This window comes from Melanerpes formicivorus, unplaced genomic scaffold (genome assembly GCF_026170545.1).
Source record: "Melanerpes formicivorus ecotype bairdi unplaced genomic scaffold, bMelFor1.0.p_v2 SCAF_20, whole genome shotgun sequence".
NCBI classification, from domain to species: Eukaryota; Metazoa; Chordata; class Aves; order Piciformes; family Picidae; genus Melanerpes; species Melanerpes formicivorus.
Window position 1 is genome coordinate 13,033,841 of NW_027142372.1, and position 27,186 is coordinate 13,061,026.

At 40.3% G+C, this 27,186-nt stretch overlaps 1 protein-coding gene across 2 annotated transcripts in view; it reads right to left on the bottom strand.

Annotated features, from left to right (window-relative positions):
- Positions 1–27,186, bottom strand: part of CDH13 (cadherin 13) — a 517,521-nt gene that overhangs the window by 75,966 nt on the left and 414,369 nt on the right. For both annotated transcript variants that reach the window (XM_068150857.1, XM_068150856.1), the window contains exon 8: positions 23,506–23,646. In XM_068150857.1, the coding sequence (XP_068006958.1) occupies positions 23,506–23,646 (141 nt within the window). The remainder of the gene's footprint in view (positions 1–23,505; positions 23,647–27,186) is intronic.

A 27,186-nucleotide genomic window follows, 5' to 3' on the forward strand; every position in this document is an offset into this window, starting at 1 on the left:
TGGAGAGATAAGGGACTTAAACTATTTGTACAGAAACACTCACTCTCTTCTCGCTTCCTCATGTTGAGAGATACTTTGTGCTTCTGCTGGCTTCTGCTTGACCTTGGCTGCATTGTTTTGGCTAAGTTCTAACTTCTCTGCTCTGTCTCTTGTCCTTTTTATATACAGGGGTGCAAGGGGGAGACAGGGAGGGAGAAGCTATTAGCTTCCCCTGGTCTTTGGCAGGGAGGTCCTTGTGCTGTTTATTAAGTGTAAATAACTGTAAATATTGTGAATACTGTATATTTTGTACATATTCATTGCATTCCATTGTAGATTGCAGTTTTGCTAGTAAATACAGCTTTCATTTGCTTCCAACTGAGCTGGTCTGTCACATTTAGTGTGTGTGGGAATTTTCAACCCACCACAGCCAGCAAAATGATGAATGAAGACTACTGCACATAGTTTTTTCTGATATATATATATATATATGATTTTTTTTGTCTCAAATTACCTAGCCTACATCCTGTTTGCACAACATTCATTGAGCATAAATATCACTGCTGTATCAAAAAGATGTGGTGCAAGGAGAATCATTTAGAGATCATAGACACGATTAATAGTCTCTTTCTGTTTTCTTTCTGCTGCAGAAAAGTCTTTATCATATCTTGGACATCCAGGTAAGCACACGGCTGTCATTACCCTGACAGGGAACAATAAGATCCTGGCACCTCCATTCTTCTAACACAGAAAAATTATTTTCCCAAAAATCAAGAAGAAAAAAAAAGTAATAGAAATAAATGCAGCCTATTTGACTGATGACTGCAGAGTGATCATAGCCTCCCATACAGCACTTTGATCAGGGGGTTTCAAACAGCAGTTTAGAGGAGTTCACTTGCAGCTCGGGTGGCCTGTGTTGCAACCTGGTGAGATTTAAGGATATATGGAGACACACAGTGCTGGACAGCGACTGAAACACAGAGCAACAGATGTGTGGTTTGACATTACAAAGGTGTGGAAAAGGTGAGGAAACAAGAAAAGGTATGTTAAATAGATCTATTGCTTTCTGCTTTGAGGATACCCATGGTCTCCATCTCCCATTGCCTAGCTCCTTTTGCCAATGTTTATTTCATCTTTTCTTGAAAGAGTAATATTTGTAGTGAAAATTAAACATTCCTTTCATAAGTGCCCACTGTGTGCTTGTTTCAAGTCTAAAATGTCATGAAGGGGACATTCAGGGCCCTTTCATTTTCTCACCTGGTTTTATGTTGTCCTAATCATACATTCATTGCATACACAGCCTTCTTGAACACAAACACTGCTGCAGCCTCACATGGATTAGTTTTGCTGTAAATCCAGAAGTATTCATTTGGATATCCAAGGAAGATAAAGAATGAGCTAAGGATTTTTGTATATCCTGATACAGAATTCCCTTTAAGTTATTTGGAGAATGTGAATGACTACAAATTTGTTGGCAGTGTTGAGGTTATGTGTCTGAGGACGAAGAATTAGGAGAGAGGTTAAGACCGGCCAAGGAACTTCATTTGTGCTTTGGATAGAAAGATGTGCATGCACACCAGGAGATCTATGTAGAGTGAATCAAGCCTGCCAGACCTATCTTGTGTGGGCTGCAGAGACTACCTGAACAGGAACAGCAAATGTGGCCTGTCCCAGTGGCACTCCATGGTTACTGTGCTTGTGAAGACCATCATTGTAATCAGTTGATGGAAGGTGAGTTTCGTGATGTATAGCACAAATGTACTCCATGACCAGCCCAGGTAGGAGCACAAAGTCCAGTGCACCTATACAGCAAGTAGTCATTAGAAGTGATGAGCAGAATTCATACAGTTTCTTCATCCTGATCACAGCTAATGCTTGGAAATCTTTGAGCAGCAGCTCAAGTCCTACAGTTCCAAAGCAGAGCAAATTTCTAATACAAATAAAGGTAATTCCCAGGAAATACAGGTGACACCAGCAAGATAAACAAGCATTTGGTAGTCTCAGTGGTTTATACCACAAAAGCTTTGCTACAAGGTCGAATGCTTATTAAATCAGGATATGTATGAAGAAAGTTAGTTTAAGCAACTGTGCTATTCCTCTCTCTTAAGACTGCTTCCCCTTCCTCTGTAGCAAATCTCTCCAAAATATGCTAATACATCTGCATCAAAATTGCCACATGGAACTCTTCCCAAGGAGAGTAAGCAAGTACACTAACAATTAATTGGATCCTAACACACATTTCTAGATACAGATTTTTCAAGTGAGCTTGCTAGTTCCAGGGGAAATCATTTTAAGGGACAATAAATATCACTTTATTTCTTTACACAGCAGTATGATATACTGTAAGTAGCCACTCTTTCTTCCCTTGGAAGGCAGAAAAAATGCTGTGCTGGCAGGTAGCTTGAAACATATAGTATGTCTTGCTTCTGAGTAAGCTCATAATTAGAGTAGAAACATGAAGAACAATTTCAATGGAGCTGTAAACTCCCAATAGGAGGGAAAATATCTACCTGAGGTTAGAACCAAATCTTTTTTAATCTTGCTAATGTTACTTTTGTGCTGATGTTGATCATCATATTTATTACTAAACTCTGGGACATTCCAAAGCATTGACACCTGACTTAGGTTACCAAAAAAGCAATCATCTCGGTGATGAATATGTAGATACCTAATTTTTAGTGAATTAAGCCATGTTGTATCAATTTGGTGGTCTTCAGGATTTATAATCAAATGCTGATGACATTTGATTAATGCCAGCATAGGCTCCCTGAACCTTACAATATTCTTGTTCCTTTGGAGCTCAGATCTCAGCAGGCTGATTACCCTCCTGATTATCCTGAGTAACTGGGGTCAGGGGTTAGCTAGAACACATTTAATTCAATCAATTCAGTTAGTGAAGCAGTTGGGGGAAAAAATTATTCCAATTGCTGCAACACTGCATTCGAAAATTTGCCCAGGATTCCTCTGCTCTAAGTGATGAGCTTTTTTGCTTAATTTCTAATTTAGTATTCTCCTGGGGTTTGCAACTTCAATTACTTATGATATTTTCACTCATAAAGTCAGGAGTGCTGAGCTTGGAGGGCGAAAGGAAAACCAGAGGAAGCAGAGCTGCTAGTGTTAACCTGTATAATAACCCTTTCTCACAGACACGCTCGCATAGAACTGTCAGAGCTCTCCTGTGGTTTTTCTAGTTACACACTAGTGGTGGCTCAGAAATGTCCTCTTAGTTCTCCGCATTTTTCCCCTTTTGCCACTGCCAGATTTTAGCTTTCTTTTACTTTTGGTAGATTTTTAATATTGTTTTCTGAGTATCACTTCATCAGTCTTATAAGCAGAGACTTTGATGACTTGAGAAACACCATACACTCACAGACAGCTTAGTACCCCTCTGTGTGCTCAGATGGAGTTTGGGGGAGCTCATTAAAGATAACTGCACTGTACTTCAGTCACGTGAAGCAAGTACTGTCACTGAGATGAAATACAAAAAAGGACCTCTTGCTACTCCCTGAGGGCTTCAAGTCACTTCTCACATGAATACAAATGCCCAGCAACTCAGTTTGACTCCTGCTGGTTAGTTTTGCATCCTGTATAACAATCCCAAGTCTGCTGACATGCAGATATACTATCACAAGTCCTGAGGCTACTGCCACAGTCACTGACTGCCTTCTGACCCAGAGAAGGGCTGGTTATCACAGTTTCAGTGGACTAATGATGATGGAGAACTTTCATTACACCTCAAAATGAGTGTGCACATCGCTCACTCCCACATCAGTCAAGGTATCTGACTATATTTGCACAACGTCTCCATCAACCACAATACGTAAATATCTTTCTGCCTACACCTGGGATCCAAGTGCTGTCCCAGTCTTCAAGTGCTAGCTGCAGACTAGAAAACAGAGTGACACAGTAACTGTGCACTCTGTAATAGGGAACTGCCATTGCCAGTGATAGGCCATGCTTTGAGTTCACTCAAACTTCAGGTTGGAGGTTTGTCAGGTTTGCTCTGCTTGAGCTTTCCTTGCCCTGTCTGCAGCTTTACTTGACTTCTCTGTAACAGTATTTAAATAACTTATTTTTACACATTGATCTTTGTACAGTACCACCAAAGCTTCCAGTGCAGAGAAATAGAGGCCTTGTATGATAAAAAAAAGTGCAGTGTTTTGAGAAGTGGTGACTAAGGATGCATAGAGAGATGTGCAGTATGGGAAAAGAAGACATGAAGCCCAGACTTGATGACACTGGAGAAACTGTGGCTATAAACAACTCACCAATGTTTAGTTAAAGAAACGCAGACCTGGAGCTGGCCAAAATTGATTTTAGGGACAACCAAGAAAAACAATACCCAATAAATATAAAGGGAATCATATCTAGTAAATTTGGATGTGACACAGATCTTCACACAAATGAAGAAAGAGCAATAAGAAAAGCACATTAGCAAATACATAAAAATGACCCCAAAAAAGGGGGAAGAAACGATCAATGTGAGCATCATGTTTGCCCTGTCAAAGGATACTGTCTGCTGACAACTTGCACTCCTACAACAAACTCTGGAATAAACCCACCAACTTTATGAGTCAGAGAACCCAGAAACAGCAAGAATAACAACAGGAAAAGGGGTAGGAGCTAAGAAGGGCAATTACAACTATATTGCCCCTTCCATGTTATCATAACCAAACCTCTTTCTGATCAGATGTTTTCCTGCCATAATTCAATCAGCATTAATGATGATCCTTGGGATTAGGAGGGACTTGGTTTATTTTCAGTTTTACTGACAGTAAATTCTGGGCTTTATTTATAAAATGGGCTTCCCCTTTGCCTATCAATGAGATTTTGAGTGTAACGATACACCACCATGGTTAGCCATCATTTGCAATGCTTCTTTAGAAAGTAAAGAAATTTTCCTGAGTAGGATACTTTAATAAAGGAAATGAAGTCTTACGCCTCCATTTTCCCTGCAAGCAGCAGAAAACTGCAATTTAATCTTCTGTTTGCCCACGGAGAGGATCCATTTTCTGTATGTTCCTTTGGGGTTCTTTGGAATGAAAAATGCTATATGGTTATAAAACATTCTCTTAATGAAACTTGCTCTGAACTAACTCTGGAACTGATGAATCTCCTCCTAAGCCCCTGCGTACATTTGCCCATGGCACAAAGTCTGACACAGCTGTCAGACTCCCTTACCTTAAGAGAAACTCAAAATAGGAATTGCAGCATAATTTCAGGTCAGAAGTCAAGCATATTAGCAGAAAGACGCGGTGAAGATCACAGTGTGCCTAAATGGGACATAAAGCTCCATCTCCTGTGCTTATAGACTCTCAATTGCATATGAAATATCCTCAGCCTGTTCTATAACAAAAGCCAAAACAAACACCCAGATGATATAACCAAGTTTTCCATATTAAACACAAACCCATGTGTAGAAAAAGACAGCAGAAAACACACCAGTACCAAAACCTCATCTCACTGAAATGTTCAAAATACACACACTCTTCTTCTGTTGTGAGGATGAAAGAAGAAGAAATCACATACAGCAGATGTTAGCTTTGTCACTTGCTCTGCTACTGGAAAAGAATCATAGACAATTAAGGCAATTTAATGTTGCAAAACTAGCAAAACTGTTGAGATGAGTAAGAACTAGAACTATGTGCAAGACAAAGGCAGGAATTCTTCCATCTGCTTTGCTCTGGGGAGCCCCAGCTGCATTGCAGCACCTGATTCCTGCCCACAGTGTGGAAAGCAAAGAGCAATTGGAGAGGCAGATGTCTACAGCTGATGGCCTTGAACAAATCTTCATGGCAAATGCACACAGGGCTGTTGTAGATAAAGGGATTGTCTGTGCAACACCTTCACAGCAGACAAGACCAAAAAGTGATGGGCTTCAGTGGAGGCAAGGAAAATTCTCACCAGACATTATGACAAATTTGCAGGGGAGCTGAAATACTGTGGCAGATTGCTGGGAGATGATACAGCCTGTATCTTCAAAGCTCTTGGGGCAGGGGGGGGAAGCAAATACTGGAAATCATACAAATAACTGGGAGGGACCTGAGGCTATCTTGAGAACCCTTCCACTGCAGAGTTCATGATAAGCCCACATGCAAGAAGCTGTAGTGAACAGAAAGAGGAACTAAAGACTTTTGTGTAAATTTTAAGGCCCATGGTGCTCATTAACTCCCATGAAGCTTGATGGATTGGAAAGAAAAAAAAAATAATACAGTACCCAAAACCAAATTATAGGAAGGAGATCCCTAACAGATTCTGGTCTCAGTCTCAAACTCCCCATCATACAAGACTCATTATACTGAATTTGGTGCTGACAGCTAGAGACTCAGGGTATAACTACAAAATCACATTTGCCTTCCCTACTGCTGATAAAAAAACTGAAAATTATGCCTCTGGCATTTGCTTTCCTAGCTGGTCATATTCTTTTTTTGGCAAGAAAAAGTAAGGAAAGGAGAGAGAAAAGTAATTATGATCTCAGCTTGGGGAAGGATTAAAAGGGAACAAGAACAGTAGAACCAGATACTCAAATTTAATTGTTTTGAGACTATCTGAAATGTGGCCACTATATATATATATATATATATAAAAGCCTGATCCAGTTACAACTTTTCCATTCTTACTAGTAAATTACAACACTTTCATAGCAGTTCCACAGGGGCAGCCTGCTCCTGCAACTGCAGAGAAGGTTTCTGAAGAAAATCATACATTTTTTACAAATCCCAACCATTATTTCATCATCTTCCTGAATTGTCTGGCAAAGAGGTATTTAAAGGCCTACATTAAAAATTCCAGAGCAGCTATGAAATGAAGCAAGCAGATTGATTCACATTCTGTTCCACTACTCTCTTTGCCAAAGAGATTTTTATCAGGGGCAAAAAAGAAAAGAAAGAAAAGAAAGAAAAGAAAGAAACTACATCCCCCCCTGAAAACACACAATCTGAGCCTGAGAATTCTGTTGTCAGCTTCAAGCCATCAAGTGTTTTTACTGCTTGCTTACAATAAAAACCCTTGGAAAGAGGATTTACAGAAGAAATGTTGCTCGAAACCCTAGGGCATATTATCCGCTCGTTCCTTGCACAGAATTAGTGCAAAATATCATCCTTACATTGCCCACAAAGCGTGCCAGCAAATAAGAACAGCGATAGGCTGAGAGCACACTGTCTGGGAATTTTACACTCATTTTTTTCCATGGCAACATGTCTGTTTCTTGCTCTTTGAAGCCTCGGTAATTTTATTCCATCTAATCTCTACATTGTCTTGTTCTGTTTGTTTATCACTTCCAGGGAGCACCTGCCACGCTCCTAAGCTGCCACAAGACAAATAAAACCCACCCTCATGAGTGCTTGGGGCCAGCTGATATGTTCCTTAGCTGCAAATTTCACTATTTTTACCCCCAACCTTCTCACCTCTCCCCCTTAGCACTCACTATCGGTGCTCCCTGCCTTGGTTTCCCAACTTGTTGCTAAAAAATTGCATGGTCCTTGCTAGCATCATAAATGCCAACCAAAAGAAGATTTGTGGCACCTCATTCTGTCAGAGAGAACAGATAGTGTCCTCAGAGTCTACCTGCCAGTCTTCAGCTTAGATGGCAAGGGTGTTTTCCAATTGGATCCTGGGTGTTCCAGTGCCTAGGTTTTGCTGAATAGCCTTGAAAAGATGGGATTTAAATTGTATTGAGGATATTACTCTAAATTGAATGAAGTGGAGAGTATACTTCTCGTTTATATCCCCAGAGTGATAAATGTGAGAGTGTAATTTTTTACTCTTCTTTCTTTTTTTTTTCTAAGGCAAGGAAAATGGGAAACCAACATGGATTTCAGACACATGAGAAATAGCTTATGAATTTAGATGATAGTTCAGCAGAAATAAATTGTACATCTGTTCATTCATTTTAATAAAGCAGGGAAATGACACACTGCTGGAGCCCTTGGAGAACACTGGTATTTTTAAATTATGATCCTGTAATAGTAGCATTAACATTTGTAATGCTGCCCATATTTTACAAATTTGAGAAAAATAAATTCATGGCATATGTGAGAGTCAACCCAGAGTCTGGACTCTGGGCATTTAAAAGTGAATACAGTCTTTCCTGAGCACTTGTAAATAAACCCAGGACAGGCATTAGAATAGCTTTACTATGTAACACAACCCTATGTGTGAAGTGTTGACAAGCTGTGCTTATGATTGTTTCTGAATAAACAATTTAGATGTGCAATGTGTAGCTGAATGCATTTATTTCTGCTGACTAGTACGTGGTGTTTGCATTTATAGGCACAGTATCACCAAGGTAGGAAGACACCTCAAAGATCATCGAGTCCAACCTGTCACCACAGACCTCATGACTAGACCATGGCACCAAGTGCCACGTCCAATCCCCTCTTGAACACCTCCTCTTCACCACCTCCCTGGGCAGCACATTCCAATGACAATGACTCTGTCAGTGAAGAACTTTCTCCTCACCTCCAGTCTAAACTTCCCCTGGTGCAGCTTGAGACTGTGTCCCCTTGTTCTGGTGCTGGTTGCTAGAGTGGCTTGGCCAGCAGCTACATTCTAGTATATCCCTCTGAAAGCAGTCTTTTAAAGATACAATATGGGTGCTTTTCCTGGTTGTTCCTGTACATAGAAACACATACTACCTTCTGCTGAATTTGGGCAGGAATATATCCTCCTTCTTGCATCTCCCATAACACAAAATGCCACATGAAAAAAGTTATGAGCTGAATACAACTGTGTCATTGTCTCTATTTTACCATTATTCAGAAAGGTGAAATACAATTTCAGATATAAGCAAGAGGCTGCAGGGGATGGCGCATTTTAAAAACTTCTATTTTGACTTTCCAATTTGATCAGCAAGGGAAATAATAAATTAAAGGGTTCAATAATTGCTGTCGTGTTTCCTTTAAAAACACAATTAGTAAAACCATTAAAATTCCCTTTTAATCAATGGCACTAAGGCAATAGCAACCAGAGCAAAAAGAATCTAAATCTGCTTAGTTGCTCACACAGTGTATCATTGATCAACTGAGATAATCTTTATTCATGAAAAGGAAAAACAGGCAACCCTGACATCCTTGAAAGCTGAAGTTCAGCTGAAATCAGCTGTCCAAATCTGAGACCTCTTTTGGTAATCCTACACTGTTTTCCACTAACATGTCAAATGAGTCGAGAGTTCTTGCTTAAATATTTAATCTTCCTCAAGTAAAGATTTCACAGAGGCTATGCTGGAACCCAATATTGTTAAAAGAGGTACCTTACTGCTAACATCTATCTCTGTATCTACCAGTGTGTGAGCATGCTCTATATTGCTCACTACACTTCCAGCAGGCAGTCCAAAAACAATCTCCACAGGCAGTCTAGGTAAACAAGGCTTATTGTAATTTGGTTCTCTCATGAATACAGAAGAACTGAAGAAAAGAAATACCTCTGGGACACAGAAGACCCCCAGGCAAACACTTAACCATTGACAGAAACGGTAGAGATTTATTGATTGGAACTGCATTTTAATCATATGGCTGGAGGAAAGAAAAGAGTTCCTAGAGACTGCCAGTCAGCCCCAGCACGGGGTATGATAAAACTGTTTCTGCCGTTAATATCAGGCATTGGCCATGTTAGAGTAAAAGGACAGAAAAGAGTTCAACATCTGCAGGCAAAGTTGAATTTATTTACTCATGGCTTCAATTATTATTTAAGATGGAAAACTTGAAAAGGTCAAAGCTGCTAACTTAGAAAGCATGCCCTTCATTTGTCTTCAAACATACACTTTTTCCTGAACTTAGTTCAACACTGAATCAATTAACCAAGTACAGTGTTCTCTGCTTTCAAATGATAGTTTTGCTGGTTTTCAACCATACAAGAATAAAACAAAACTAATTTCATTTTCTTTTAAGCTGTACTAGAAGATGTGGGGTTAGGACAATAAAACATCATTTCAGGTAGGCAAATATCTCTAAGCCTGTGTTTCTATACATATAGATATGAATATCACAGTATCACAGTATCACTTAGGTTGGAAAGGACCTCGAGGATCATCGAGTCCAACCTATCAACACAGACCCCATGCCTAGACCATGGCACCAAGTGCCATGTCCAATCTCCCCTTGAATGCCTCCAGGGTCGATGACTCAACCACCTCCCTGGGCAACCCGTTCCAATGACGAATGACTCGCTCGGTGAAGAACTTCCTCCTCACCTCCAGTCTAAACCTCCCCTGGCGCAGCTTGAGACTGTGTCCCCTTGTTCTGGTGCTGGTTGCCTGGGAGAAGAGACCAACCCCTCCCTGGCTACAACCACCTTTCAGGTAGTTGTAGAGGGCAATGAGGTCACCCTGAGCCTCCTCTTCTCCAGGCTAAACAATCCCAGCTCCCTTAGCCTCTCCTCATAGGGCTTGTGTTCAAGGCCTCTCACCAGCCTTGTTGCCCTTCTCTGGACACATTCAAGTGTTTCGATGTCCTTCTTAAACTGAGGGGCCCAGAACTGGACACAGGACTCAAGGTGCAGCCTAATCAAAGCAGAGTACAGGGGCACTGTGACCTCCCTGCTCCTGCTGGCCACACTATTCCTAATGCAGGCCAGGATGCTATTGGCCCTTCTGGCCACCTGGGCACACTGCTGGCTCATATTCAGGTGGCTGTCAATCAGCACACCCAGGTCCCTCTCTGTTTGGGAGCTCTCCAGCCACTCCGACCCCAGCCTATAGCTCTGCATGGGGTTGCCGTAGCCAAAGTGCAGCACTCGGCACTTGGACTTGCTGAATGCCATCCCATTGGACTCTGCCCATCTGTCCAGTCAGTCGAGGTCCCTCTGCAGAGCCTTTCTACCCTCTAACTGACCAACATCTGCCCCTAACTTTGTGTCATCTGCAAACTTGCTGATGACTGACTCTACCCCTTCATCCAGATCATCGATGAATATGTTGAAGAGGACAGGGCCCAGCACTGATCCCTGGGGGACACCACTGGTGACTGGCTGCCAGCTGGATGTGGCACCGTTCACTACCACTCTCTGGGCCCGGCCCTCCAGCCAGTTCCTAACCCAGCACAGAGTGTAATGGGCCAGTCCACGGGCTTTATATTATAGTCTAATCCTGCATTCATGTCTCCATGAAGTACTCTGGATGGGAGTCATAGCTTACAGGCAGCTAAGAATATCAATACTATAGATGAACTTTTTTTTCTTGATATGATCTCAGTAAAAGTCAAAAGATGGTTTAGATTGAAGTTTATGTAGCAGGATGATTTTTCTTGTATTTCTTTTGAAAGTTTCTCACACAACTTGCATGTTTCAAACTTTTTTCCCCACTAAAACATTGCTTTCAACCTGTTAAACTTGTTGAGGACAGCCACACTCTCCTCACCATCAGTCTTCTAAATGAAGAAAAATCTTTGATCTAAGAACATCTGACAGTAGTACATAACGTATAGGCACTGCTGGCCTCAGTGACTGAAGGCAGTCAAAACAAATGAGCTGAAGAGAAGGAAATAAAGCATAAAAGAAAAAAATGAGATGAAGTGTGGAAGCAGACAGTGACGGCACTCAATTTATAGAAGCCAGGCAGAGAGTGTACATGGACTTTTGCAAGTCATAAGCAAACAATTGGTTTAATTCATGAAGACAGAAAAGTGGTTCCCAAGGGAGGCAGGCAGTGAGGGGAGGAAGAGTTTGCTTAGGGACAAGCATCAAGGAATGGGGAAAAAAAAGAAGAAAAGATGATCTGAAAATAACACTAAAGGAGCAAAATTATGGGGGCAGAAAGAGGGTAGTGAGATGACAAAGATAAGAAACAGAAGAGTTTTCTTTATAAAAAGACAGTGGGAAAGTGACAAAAATAAAACCAGAGAGAAAGGAGACATCACACAGGGAAAAGGAGTCAGTGGAGACATCACTGAAATGAGTCTTGGTAGATCTGAAGCAGGAACTGGAGACAGGAGCAGAAAGGCACTTAAAGGACAGTGGCCTAGGTGCTCAGGCTCTCACAGTCAAATGACAGACTCAAGGAGTTCGGAAAGGAAGGAAAATTGGCTTGCTAAAATAAAATTCAGAGAAGGGTCCTTACAGGCTACTGACTAAATAGGAGGCTTGAAAGGGAGAAACAAATGAAATATTAGAGATTTCTCTTTGGTTTATTGTTGCAGACAAGTTTGTTTTGCTTTTTAAAAAGAGAAGATGAAGTAAGCAAAAGAGATTTTTGAATGATGACGCAAAAAGACAATGATGAATTCCAGCACTGGACAAATATAATATCTAACATAGACAAATAAGTAGCTGGAAGAAATCTTCCACAATATAGAATAGAATGGAATAGAATGGACCAGGTTGGAAGAGACCTTCAAGATCATGGTGTCCAACCTATCAACTAATCCAACCCACCTAAACAACTAACCCATGGCACCAAGCACCCCATCAAGTCTCCTCCTGAACACCTCCAATGATGGTGACTCCACCACCTCCCCGGGCAGCACATTCCAATGGGCAATCACTCTCTCTGTATAGAACTTTTTCCTAACCTCCAGCCTAAACCTCCCCTGGTGCAGCCTAAGACTGTGTCCTCTTGTTCTGGTGCTGGCTGCCTGGGAGAGAAGTAAACAACAACATCTTTATAAAAGCTGCATCAAGCTGAGCAGTAGAGGAGAGCAGGAGTTAGAACACAAGTTCAAAAAGATTGTCCATAGAGCAATAATGTTGGAAGAAAACACAAGCTGAAATAACCAATTGGGATTTATTGGGTCAAAGTCTAGAATGGGAAAGGGGGAGAATATCAGTACTCTGTGTAGTGTTGAGATTGTACTTTTTTCTTGTGACATATGGACTGGGAACACAGGGGAAAACATTTGTAAAAACAAATAAATATTAAGTGACTGTTAGGCAGCCGGATAGAGAAAGGGCTACCCTTTAAGCAAACAAGCATCTGGGACTCTAAGGCAAACAAGTCCTGGAAATAAGCCAAAGTAGAAGCACAAGGATATGAATAAATTACACTCCTGAAGTATTTTTCCCAAACAGTGACTATGACTGCAAGGAGTTCTCTATGAATCCCCTAATTTGTTTCTTCCTCTTAACTCTATCAACATCTTTGTCCCCAAAAGTTCAAGAGACTATCAGCCCTATAGAATTTCACTGCTGTCCAAACGAGTGCTTGTCACAGGTACTTACTAACAACTTTGCTTGAACGAATGCACAGCTCCCTTGAGCATGCTGTTTTTTATTGGTTCACTATTTTAATGTCTCAGAGCAGAAGGGGAAAAAAAAAATATTTTGTCTAAATAATCCTGACATTTTGATTCGTATGCACAGATGGTTAGCAAATTCTGTAGTAGCCAAATCAGTTTTAGTGTTGCTGACAAAAATCTTGAAATCTCATCTGTCAGTGAAGAAATTAACAAACTGATCACAAAACCCATTCCACTCTAGTGGAATGACCTCAGCAGTCATATAACTATTATGTTTGTATGAATATACTTCAGCCTTATAAATCCCTTCTGCTCATATCAACTGCAGCTATGATACCAGCTCACACATGTTGTGTAATTGCTATTAAATAGGGTTTTGTCTGGTGCAAATTGAATATGTTAAGATCTATAGTGTGTTATCTTGTTTAATCCTACTTCTAAAATAGAACTCCTACAGATGCTAGAGGCATATTAACAGCGTGGGTTTCTTAACTCATGGGATTAGAGTGGTATTTTGTTACACATCTAACAGTTCCTCTATTTATTACTCCTCAAATCAGCTGTGCTATGTCAGACAAGGAGATTTATACTCTTTGGTATTTCTGCTGAGATGCCACGTGGTAGGAACTGTAACCCTTTCACAAACATAAAATTAAAGTTCCTTTAAACCACAGAAAATTTTTGCTGCCAGCACCACAACTGTATCTGCTCATCTATTCCTCACTATTTGTCCACCAGTTTACATCCTGTATAGGCTGAATGAGACAATGGTGATTTAGGAGCCACTCTGCAGTGAGTGTCATATATGGAAATCACAGTGCTTCCACACAGAATTTAAGAAAGTTCAGTCAAATGGGTGACACACAGTCAAATGAGGTCTCCCAAATACAGAACTCAAAAGTTAACTTGAGTTAATTCCAGCTGGAGAGAAAATCACATAGCCATTGCCAGCAATAACTGCTAATAACTATGTTTGTGCAGCTTCCCCATATAAGTGGTCCAAGACTAGGTCTGGAGACATTACAGTATCTTTGTTTAGCTTGCACTTTTCTCAAGAGCCTTGTCTGAACCTTCCTTCCTCTTTAATTTCTGCTATCCAGCTACTTACCCAAACATATTTGTGCTAAATATAGTCAAAACACTTACTGCTACTGTTTGCTTTGTAATCCAGACCTTAATATCTGTGGTAAAGTTCACACTTCATAGACCACATTGAGGAAGCAGACTAACCTTCACTTCTTGTAGAAGAGAGCAATAAATTGTGGGTTTATGGCTTTTTAGTTGCTCACAGTGTTTGGCTATTTGCTGTCAACAGAAGCAGATGGAAGAAGTCTTCAGAGGATAGTCAGCACTGGAATGGTTTTGTGGTGAGAATTTACCAGCTGTAGTGAGAATTGCTGTTATTACCACCGAGTTGCTGATGACCTTCCAAGCGTAACCAAAGGGTTACAAAAGGCAAGGACTTCACACAGAAGTTTGTGTCAGGACTGCTCAGATCCTTTGATCATAATGAATCAAGGAAACTAAACAAAGAGCAGGAAAGGAACACAGCAAATGAGGAAAGAGAAAAGGACTGGTAAAAATACACGTTTTCTGTGTGAGCTGACTTGGGGAGCAAGAATGCTGGAAACAATATCAGATCTGGTGAAGCATTGTTTGAATGATCATTTCTATTCATAGAATCTTTCCTGTACTTATACAAGTGTTCCTCAGCTCCTTTCAGATTACAAAGCAGGCACTTTGTTGTTTTATGTACCACTGTAATGTGTTTATCTGGAGATTAAGTAGACAGCTTCATGTATTTCATGACCTTGGTGGAGAGAAACAAAGCAATGAACTCACCCCTCACAAGCAAAGATAAATGTAGAAGTCTGCTGCCTACTGCTATGCAGTGCATCCAGCTCTAATTATGTGATAAGTGGATGGACTCAGTGTTAAACACATTTTGCAAAAGTTCTTGAACAAAGTGCTTACACTGGTTATGCAGATAGCTTGCTGCAAGCCAAATGAATACAAATTATTATGCACACAGTATGAATCTGTATGAGTACAGGAAACCTTGGTCTTCCAAACCATGCTGTTTAGCTGCAGTCCTCTATTCCAGTCAATTCACAGAACAAGTGCATTTGTTTTTCTTTCTCTCTAGAATTGTTGTATTGTTACTTGTAACGGTACAGCGGAGTATTTGTTTTTAATGTCACTGGTAATTCAATCCTGAGTTGTGCTGAACATTTGTTATCACATGAGCAACCTCAAAGTATCTATTTCTGGTAAGAATTGACACAATACTGATAAAAAAACCTCAAACTAAGAAAAAACAACAAACCCAAAACAAAAATACAAGACAAAAGAGTCACCATCATTGGAGGTGTTCAAGAGGAGGCTTGGTAGGGTGCTTGGTTGCATGGTTTAGTTGATTAGGTGGTGTTGGATGATAGGTTAGATGCAATGATCTTGAAGGTTTCTTCCAACCTATTCTATTCTATTCTATTCTATTCTATTACAAAACAAACCACCAAAAGAAAACCCAACAAAAAAACCCACCCAAACCAAACCACCCCAAACCAAAAGGTAGTTTCACCATACAGGTAGCCAGATTGTTTAAATAATTCTTCCAGATGTTCTAGGTATGGTCCCACCAAAACACAAGTCAGGCATTTTAACAAGCATTCACTTTGATCACAGTTTAAGAAGCATTCTTCTTGATCACAGTCATTTTACCAAGTTGTCTGAAAGTGGTTAGGTTTAAAAGGCAGACATTTGTGATCCTAACTGCACTGAAAGTCACAGCAACCTAGGCTCCTAGAACCAGCATTTTAACCTCCAATGGGAATTAAATGTCTTTACAACTATTTTGCAAGTCAAATACGCTCTTCTTTTTACATTTGATGCTCAAAATTATTTCAATAGAAAAAAAAAAGTCTAAATTCTTACGTTAGATAGACACCTACATTTCTAAACTGCTTATGTAAGGATTTTAAGTTCTAGCAAAGGAAATTCAGATCAGGCAATGCAGAAATTTTCCTTGTTAATATTTATAGAGAAGCTTCTTGATTTTCAGCCTCTGAATGTTTTGAGAACAGGTGAGACAACAGGAATTGCAACCCTGCCTTAATCAAATTCTCTCTTATTTTCTATGCCCCAGAGAAATTATCTTTGAATCCTTTCACACGTGAAAAGTACACCAGGTAATGTCTACCGTTTGTTTTCAAGTTGGTTTTTGGGCACCTGGAGCTTCATATATGCCAAGTGTGTTGGGGACATTCTACAACAGCATGCAGTGGAAGTAGTTGGGTGAAAAGGTCAGTACATCTAGTGTAGGAGGTTTCTGACATGCTTCAGGAGACTTACTAGCTGTATTTACATCTTGAGAAAACAAGAATGGCCAAAGAGCTCTTCTCTGATGACCCCTAGCCATCATGAAACTGTTCTTTATTGCCAAAGTTTGCTAACAGCTGTAGAGGATTTGTCTTGCTCTGTTGAATTTCTGTATTCTCTGCATGTGAATTTGTCTCACAGCCCAAAAAACCAGGAGCCAAATGGAAATTCCAATATGCATTTTGTTATTATGATTTTGTTAAAATGGTTTTATCCATTCCACAAAGCTATTTCTCATGACAGTGCAGTACTGCAGACAGTTTGCCCCAATGTGAAAAGGCTGATAGAATTTTAGACTGGTTCCCATAACATTTAGGCTACAATACAGTTCTGTTTCTTAAATATCAGCCTGGCAATGGTTTCTCATCTGTTCAGACCTGCTTATTGCTGCTCAAGTACCTATCAGTCATCTGGCCTTTCAGCACCCAACATGAGAGAATGGCATGTGAAATGGGAAAAAGACAATTCAGTTTGATCTCACTGCCTTGCTGAGCCATGCTGACAACTCCTCTTGGTCTTTTGCCCCTGTTCAGTTCGGTTTGCACATTGACTTCCCTCCTACCAGGAAAGTGAAAGAGGATAGTTGCCTGGCCGTGCCCCTGATCTGCGTGCTAGTCAAAGGACAGCATTGTTTTGCTCAGCTTTGCATACAACTGTGGGCCTCACTAGTGGTTTTTCCAAATCATGTATAGGAGTCTAGGGGAGGGAGTAGCAGGGGAATCTACCATTAACAGAATTGTTCATGTCCAAGGGTAGGGTCCAGCTCAGTAAGAAGCACAGAAAAGATTAACTGTAAGTCCTTAAGGGCAACATTTTCCCTGTAAAATAAGATTAAGAAGGACGAGGGCTAACTTTCAGATCACAGAAGGTGGTAAGATAGGATTTGGTTTTGTTTTCAAATATGCAAACTGAAAGGGCAGATCTGGCCTGTGTCTGCCAGCTGTGTGTAGCATGGCAAATAATATTAGGTCTCAACTTTTTAAACAATTATGGAAAAAGCAGGCCAGGAAGAAGCTAAAAAAGGCAATTTTAGCTCAGTATCTGGTCCTTAATATGATTTAGCCAATACCAAGAAACAAGACAAGGACCCTCAAAGCTACAAGCATGTTTCTCAACAGCCTAAGCTGAAAAATAAATCTCTCCAGATGGCCCTCTGAAAGTCTCACATCCTCTTTGAACCATGAGCAGACGGAGATACATATTGTACTCCAGGGACCATTTTACCCCAGTGGGTAGCACAACTGAATCAGAAGACAGTGCTGGAAGTCATCATAAATCATGGTGACAAGTAACCCATTCACTTACAAGTCTCTATAGGAATTGATGAATCATTTATTAAAGCACACATTAGTCATTTATTACTCTTTTATAAACCATTTATCAGTAGATATTCAACATGTGAGCAAATACTGTTCTTCATCTAAGACTCACAACACTAGTACAGCTCAGATTTCACTGTGCTGATGGTTTGTCAAATTACACATGTTTTATTCTCTTCACAGGATGCAATCTTCTTTATTTAACTGGGGAAATAATTTCTAAGAACATGCATTAAAAAAAAAAAAAGATAAACCAAGAAAAATATTTCCCCAAATATTACTCTTCCTGATGTGGCAGAATTCTTATGGTTTTACATTTCTTTGTCCCCAAAATGGATGAGGTTGAAGGTAAGGATGGAAGCAGCAGGAGGAGCCATTGGTCACTGTTTCTGGACAAATGAAGTCTCTCTTTTTTGTGTGCAAGTGAGGACACTGACAAATCCCACTACTTTTCAATGTATGACTACGTATGTGCTGCTGTTTCAAATCTGTGGTGAAGGACAGATATGAGAAGTAGGTGGATTGCACAAAATTATACCCTTAAGCCACATCACTGCATTCTTTTCTGAAGTGCCTCATAGCATTTACCAAGGAAAGACAATATATCCAATATTAAGGAAAAAATAATGCATTACTAAAGAGCACCAATGGAATCTTTTCCCTTGGGAACACACACTTAAAAGAAAACAGGACAGAAACAGAAGAGGAAGATAAATAATGCACAGTGAAAAGCCATTTCTGAGCACATATTTTTCATTCAGGAATGGTATGATACCAAAAGTAGGATCTGTTTGACTATTTTCCTTCGAGGAGGACAAATAGATAGGAGGAGGTTAAATCTGTATTGTTGACATGTCAAAAAATACTTTTTCCTCCACTTGGCCTTAGGAAAGGTCTGGACAGAACCATGTCTACAGGAACAGATTCAAGAGAAGCATTTGCCAGCTTGTGGCTTCCAGCAGATGCTACATTGCTGTTTTCATCAACTACAGAATAAAATCCCTGTTTTGCAGCCATACAACACTTCAGTGGTCTGCTCCCAATTGTTAAAGTGACACGAGAAAATAATTCTCCTATCCTGAATGTGCTAGGTATAGAAAAAATACTCAGCACCGTGAGCATTCATTCAGTCTTATTCCTGCACAGTTTGAATATCCTGCAGTACACAAAGCAGATTTTCCAGAATGATCAATTCCTGCTTCTTGCTTTGGTTCATTTCTTATTTTCACATAACTAAGCCCTTGCTGCTGAACAAAAATTAATCCTAAGGCCTTAGCTTGCTGGAAAGGAAATGCCAAACGTACAAAATATGTGCTGCATCCACTAATAAGTCACAAAATAAATTTTAAAACTTTCTAGATTTTAGAACTTCCTGAAAAATAGGCCACTAACTTTTCAAATATTTTTTTCCCCTGTTCACTATAAATTTAAATCTGGCACAGTGTCCCAGCCATTGTGACCTTTTAAAAGGTAGACCTCATTACCTCACCTGGGATTTTTGGAAGAGCTCTTAAAACATTGCTCTTTTGGAGCATTAAAGATTAAATTATTTAAACCCCTGGAGGGAACAGGGTACTGTTTGCACATCTGAATGGACTTCTGTGCTGTGCAGAACCTATTATGATCAGTTAGGGTAAGTATATATGAGAACAAGACTGGTATTTCAGAGGCACGTGGAGTGACCGGGCAGTAACAAAATAATCAACGAGGCAGAATCCCACAAAGCAGTGTCTCACACATGAGCCCATCAAAGTACCCGACACATGATTACAACCTCAAGGTCTTAAACCATCCCTCTGAAGTTAATGGAAGTGCTGTGTTGAATCACAGCCAGGTTCCTCAGCTTCTCCAGTGATTATGCCCTGACACACAATCAATGAATTTTTCCCTAAGCTGAAGGCCCTGACTGCAGCAGAATGACATGGGTGTGATATGCAGGGTAAAAAATAGCACCTGGAAGAACAGATTCACCAGACAAGTCCCCACTCTTCCAGCAAGACCCATATAAACACAGTAGAGCACAAACAGAGAAGCATTTAGAGCTTCCTGAAGCATCAAATAAAGGCCATTCATGGGCATTCTGAATTAGGTGGATAAGGACCTGGCTTCCAAGGAATAAATATAGTAAATGGGAGTACACACAAGTGTATCACTGTTTAGGGGTAGAACTAAAGATCTGTTTCTGGGTTAAAAAAAAGAGTTAAAAATTGCTCCAATGTCAAAAGGCAAAGTTCATCTTCAGTGGACAGAGACACACTCATGCATCGCTGAGTTTACCTGGCACTGAGAAATAAAGCAGTATGCTAACACATATAGGACTTCTTTGAAATAGAAATCTACAGAAACACAGAACTTTGGAGAAAGCTATGAAAAAAATCATTACACTTTTGTCTTGGCATTAATATTATTCAAATCATACAGATCTTCGTTAAGGTATATAACAATGCATTCTACATTCTTCAAAGCTCTGCTTAGCCCATTTTGGGATACCTAGTGCTGTTTTTATACAGAACAAGCCCAGTTCTCATAACTTCATTGTTTTCACTGTGTCAGATTAAGAATGAATTTGGCCCTTGTGCTTACAGATGAAGAGAATACATTGAAAACTTGGCCTAACTGAGCTATACCAACAGCACATGACCAATGCAGGCAGAGCTATTTTGGTATAATTTATACTATCAGAAGGAAATATAGGCCAGTAAAAAAAGCATATGTTTTATATAAGGGAAGAACACACTGAGAGAAAGTGTATTCAAAGAGAAAGAAGATAGCTGAGAAAATATGTCAAATCCATAAGACGACAATCCTAAAGCATCCAGTCTTGAAGTAAATAAAAGAAGTTGCACTATGAGTCTAAACCTTCAGATCTACTGAATTTGAGCTGTCTACTTCCAAAGTTATCTTGTAGGATATGCCATTTTCAAAGATTTTCAAACTCTTCAAATCAATAGTATTGCATCATGGGATATGTGGCTGGTATTTAAGTACAATAACTAAGTATTTCAAGCAGTAAGCCAAAGTGGCATTAACTCTATTAACAGAGACTGCCCCTCCTTTTACACTACTTATGTCAAAAAGAGCATATGTTTCTAAAAGGGCCTCACACCACATATCTAAAGGATGATTTTTCCTGCTTTATTCAGCAATAAGCACTTATTCAGGAATAATCACTTAGCAAGGCAGAGGGAAGATTTAGAATAGAATAGAAAAAACCAGGTTGGAAGAGACCTTCAAGATCATCACGTCCAACCTATCACCCAACACCACCTAATCAACTAACCCATGGCACCAAGCACCGTGTCAAGTCTCCTCCTGAACACCTCCAGTGACGGCGACTCCACCACCTCCCCAGGCAGTCCATTCCAATGGGCAATCACTCTCTCTGTGTAAAACTTCCTCCTGACCTCCAGCCTGAACTTCCCCTGGCACAGCCTGAGACTGTGTCCTCTTGTTCTGGTGCTGGATGCCTGGGAGAAGAGACCAACCTCTGCCTGTTTACAACCCCCCTTCAGGTAGTTGTAGAGAGCAATAAGGTCACCCCTGAGTCTCCTCCTCTCCAGGCTAAGCAGCCCCAGCTCCCTCAGTCTCTCCTCATAGGGCTTGTGTTCCAAGCCCCTCACTAACTTCGTTGCCCTTCTCTGGACTCGTTCCAGCAAGTCAACATCCTTCCTAAACTGAGGGGCCCAGAACTGGACACAGTACTCGAGGTGTGGCCTAACCAGTGCAGTGTACAGGGGCAGAATGACCTCCCTGCTCTTGCTGGCCACACTGTTCTTGATGCAGGCCAGAATGCCATTGGCCCTCTTGGCTGCCTGGGCACACCGCAGGCTCATGTTCAGCCTACCATCAACCAGCACCCCCAGGTCCCTCTCTGCCTGGCTGCTCTCCAGCCACTCTGACCCCAGCCTGTAGCACTGCATGGGGTTGTTGTGGCCAATGTGCAGAACCCGGCACTTGGATGTGTTCAATCTCATGCCATTGGACTCTGCCCATCTGTCCAGCCTGTCGAGGTCTCTCTGCAAAGCCTCTCTACCCTCTAGCAGATCAACTCCTGTCCCCAACTTGGTGTCATCAGCAAATTTGCTGTTGATAGCATTAACATCTCTAAATAGTGAAAGGTTCAAAACCATGTCATGAACTATTGAAAAAACTAAGAGAGATGTCTCTATGGGAAATTACATGTCATATGAAGTGCAAGAAAACTGTGCAAGACTGGACTTTTCAAACAGATACATAATGCTGTCTCTTCACAGCTGTTATTTTATTTCTATACTGAAATCAGCAGACTTGCAAAGGGTACACAGTACCTTTGACTGACTGAGCTGACTTTGTAAACATTTCTGAATATGCACAGAAAGAGACACAGTCTGCTGGTACATTTGGGGCTTAGCTAGCACCCAAGTAATTTAACAGCTTAACTCAAGCAGGATGTAGAATTATAGAAAGATTTCTTCAAAATAATTCTGTTGGAAAATACATGGAAGGATTTCTTCAACAAAAGAAATCTCAACATTTGGCAATTCAAGCGGGTGGAAGTCTGAATGACATTAATTGTTATCAATATTGATTAATACAATTGCTGCCTATTTCTAAATACACTGCGTTGTCATTTCATATTTTTATGCTCTAGGAGGCTACAAAATCACAGTGTTTTAAATATATCTTAACTCTTGATTGTCAAGTAACACCTGTCAGAATTAAAAGCCTGATGTAAAGGGTAATTCTAAGGGAGTGAATGGTTTGATGAATGCCACTTAGCTACAACTTTATTACTTGAAAGGTTAGGATCAGGTTCACCATGGTAGTTTGCAGATGACTGAAATGCCTCCATCAAAGGATTTTACTTTGGTAATTAACAGTTAGTTGTTGCCACTGCTTAGTTAAAAAAAAATAAATAACTGACACTCTCTAATTCCTTCCAAACACCAGAGGCAAAAAAAACAAGACAAATAATACAAAAAGAAAACCCAGCAGACTAATAATAAGGGTAGGAGAGGGAAGAGAGCACTATGAGAAGGGCAGGAAGTTGGGTAGATGCTTTGCCTGGAACCAGAATCTTTGTAGTAGCACTATTACACTCTCCTGCAGGCAGTGAATACCTTTTGTTTTGGTTTGGGTTTTTTTTCCCAGCTTTTTCAGCATTCTTTAGTGGAATTCAGCTTGCAGGGGGAAAAGCCTTTCCTTGCATACTTGACCCGAAGGTCAAATTTAAAGCTTTTCAGACTAGAGCTTTCATTACAGAACTATCAACACTAGCTGTCCCACAGGTGAAGTACTGAAGCCAGGACAAAACATGTTGCTTTCATCCATGTTCCTGACCATCAAAAGCCCTAAGCTAGAAGCAGGCAAGAGGGAATTCTACATTTCCCCCGCAGGAGTGAAAGGAGAAAGTTCTAACAAACGTATTTGACAGGTTTTCATCTTGTTAGCCAACCTCTGAGCACTGTGTCTTGACATGAATTTTTACCTTGTGGCTGCTATATTGTTTTGGAAATTATGCATGCCAGTTTATTAATGTGAAAGAAGCAAAGAACAGCTCTGTCCCATTTTGCTGAACTATGTCTTCAACTATTTTCATCCATGAAGGAACGTTTTTTCACTTAAAAACCTGCTAATTACAATTATGTGCAGCATTTTGTAGAACACAGATGACAAATTCTTACCTCCTTCTTAGTAAACTCTGGTGGATGGTCATTTTTGTCATCAATAAGAATAGTGGCAGTTGCTGTGCCAGTCAGTCCCACGTCAAGACCACCCATATCCTTAGCTTCTATAACGAGCTCATATTTTGGGTTTTCCATAGTCTGAAAAAAATAACAGAAGAGCAAAGGTTAAAAACTGCCCCACAACAGGTTCCATATTCTCTTTAATTCACACTGAAATAAGAAAAAAAGGAAATCTAAAGTTTAACTGGGTCTGGTAAACAGCACAGAAAAAGATCTGTTATTCACAGTGTTTTACCCAAACAAAGCACAGCTTTCCATGAGCTTCAGCTGCTAGGGTGGAAAGCTGATTTGGAATACATTATGACAAGATACAGGTGAATATTGGTAAACAGTGCATAATCTATCCTGTTATTTAAGGAGACTGGGAAAGGGGAGAGAAATTAAAATATACCTGCTCTTTAAGAGTAAGGTTTCACTTCAGTGCACCAATATTTAGCAGCCTGCCTCATCTTATGATGGGTAGGTACATAATTAAATACTAATGTCATAATCTACATATAAATACACTTTATTTTATTAAATCACTTTCACACTCTGCATTAGCATTTAGACTGGTAATTTAAGTTTGCTTCACTGTAAGAAACAAGAAGACAGTTTCAAAAATGGACAACTGCCAGTTATTGCATGAAGGAAATGTGTATAGTAACACTGAATATATACATCTATAATAGCCAATTCATATGTTATGGTTGTTTATCTGCCTGTATGTATATGGTAGAACTAGACAGTACAGGTCCATAGCAAAAGCCATCCCTAATTTTTCTCTCCTCAAAAACAGTCATACCTTGCAGGGGGGGTGGGGTTGGGGAGGGGGGTAGTAGGGGAGAGTGGGGAATAACAAAATATAGCCACTTCTGCAACATAAATGTGCCAGCATTTCTAATTCACTTCTCTCATCAGGCATGAAAATGCATCTGTTTCCAAGCTGGACAACAGGGTAGTTATACATCCCATCAAAGAAAGCTATTATCAGCATCAGAACCTGCTCCCATGGTAGTCATTGAGAATTTTGACATAGATTTTTCTGGACACAAGACTGGGCACCTAATTAAAATGAATATTTTCCTCATTTGTATGGCTGCCTTATATGGATCCATCTGCCCCAAAACCATATGTGATGCATCATCAATGGAGAACACAGATGGGAAATTGCTACAGTCACCTTTAAAATTATATGGTAAGAATATCATGTGTGCTCAGGAATGGGTTTTTTTTTTTCAAACTTTCCTTGAAACCTAAGTCTGGATGTCAGGGGCAGAGCAACATAATGATGCTCAGCACCACTGCTAGATTTTGTATCCTCAGACCAGCTCTGTCAGCTAACTGTGTTTACAAGAACCAAGGCTACATATCTTTGACATCGCTCATGTCCTTTATCTATCACTTTTACAGAGGATTACCATGCAGGGAGATGACTGGCATGAAACTCCATATAGTAACACAGTCATCTCTGTCTACCACTTAACATGCTGCTTTATGAAGCAGAATCAAGGAAGCTGAAATAGGGCTTATCCTTATTATCTCACCCAGTAAAAATTTTAAGAGACTTATTCCCCATCTCTCTCTTAGCAAAGCAACCACTCAGGTCACACAATCATCTCTTTATCTGAAATACCTGGAAGCATTTAGCACATAGTGCATCATGCATTTTCCTGAGTACTTTGTAATGCCCTTCTTGAAGCCTGCATTAAGAGTTCCTAATTAATTCATATTTAAATCCTGAAGTGTTTTTAGGCTGCGCGAGAAGCAACCATGTCAGTTGCACATCAGATCAGCTATTACAAAGCAATATATCTTCATGTAAAATCAATGAGCCAAGCCAGAAGATATATTTAGTTCTAAAAACATATGGACTGCTGAAAAATCAGATGCCACTGCCACACTGGGCATCCTAAGAAATGTATTTCCTTAAACCTTACTACATTATTCCATGAAATTCATCTCAGAAGGCAGCAAACCCAGACAGGATTTTGATTTATAGCAGCATATAAATATATGCAAAGAAATATTACCAACATGTCTCTAATACAAATTCAGATTCCTGAGTGGAATAAAATTTACAGTTTTCATATATTTATTTTCTAAACCATATTCAGTGTGTTAAAGTCAGAATGGAGCTTCTCTCCCCTCCCCAGGATGCAACTTTTTCATTATTTTGATTAGGATGTTGTTATTATTGTATGGAAAACTTGTGAAGTCATTTATCACTTCAAGTTTATAAGCCTCTTTGCCCATTTTTACTCACAAATTGGTCTTTTCCCCTCCCCCCACCCTTTGAAAACTGTTCCATTTTCTATTGCTAGAAATTGTGTCTAGTGCAGCAGAAATTCCTATGCCAAGAGTCCAATGGTTAAGCTCACAACAGAATGTGAAACACGCTTTTCTGCTATGCAGCACTTTCTACATCGAGTTCTGTCACCAAATATTTGCTTTGTTAGAGAAAGCAAGTCCTAACTGATCCAAACCCAACAGCAGAGGCATGTTCCCATTAGATGCTCTCTTTACACTAGGAGATTGCATGTAAAGGACTTTTTAGCATATCTCATAGCCCAGGTAATTCAGGCACTAGTAACAATTACTTGGATCTGTATGATTGATCACACTCTTGGTAAATCCTGGGAGACAGGAAGGGGGATCTGCAGACAGAACATGGGTCCCTGTGCACTTCCTAACCCAAGTACTCAGCTGATGAAGGACTTTGAAGGACCAGGGTCTGTGCTGGGGGCACTCATCCAGGCAGGGCCTACCATGGAAAAGATGAGGTGTCATCTTTTTTTCACAGGGCTCAGGCCTCTTACCCCATGCAGTCTCCCCTGCACTTTCTCCTATGCGCTTGTGAGAGATGAGTGCTCCTGGAGGGGGCAGTGAAGGTGTAAAGCAGCCTCACTTCACCTTCTCTATCCCTGCTACATGGTACAAATTAGGGGCAAGTGCAGCATGTATACTGGGAGCATTTTGAGATCCCATGGTCCTTCAGATTATTGTCCCACCATGGCACTCTCATTAAACCCTGGACTTGTGTTCCTCAAAGCAGTGACCTAGTCTCTGAAGTACACTCCTTCAAAACCAACCCAACTAATACCATTTGGATAGTGAAATGTTAGCAATATAAACACACAACAACTTTCAACAAAGTGAATCTATAGCTAAAAAGGATAATAGATGATTTTAATAAATGAACATTAAGTCACTGTTTGTGCAGCTTATTATTTATCAACAGTGACTTTGTGGAGTATAACACTGCAGAGAGAGTTTGTATAATTACAGCAGGAGAACCATTCCTTTCCCCATACATTTTCACTCTAGTCATTTAGCCACGGCAGGGGTGACACTGGCAAATTGTTTGGTTTACCAAGGAGGTGAGCTGTGAGTGGTTTTCTCTGAAGGTCCACCCACTGCCATTCTAAACAGCGTTAACATTCCTATCAGATTTCACTCCCCTGCTGCCTTGACATAACTGGTTCACCACTAGTAAGCAAAGAGATGCCAGAAAGGTATTTTTTTCAGATTTCTGATTCCTTACAAAGCCAGCAGGATCTAATCACAGCAAAAGGGAATAAACAGCTCAGTGCAGACACACACAGATGAAACAAACCACCTGATTACTTTTGGGTAGCG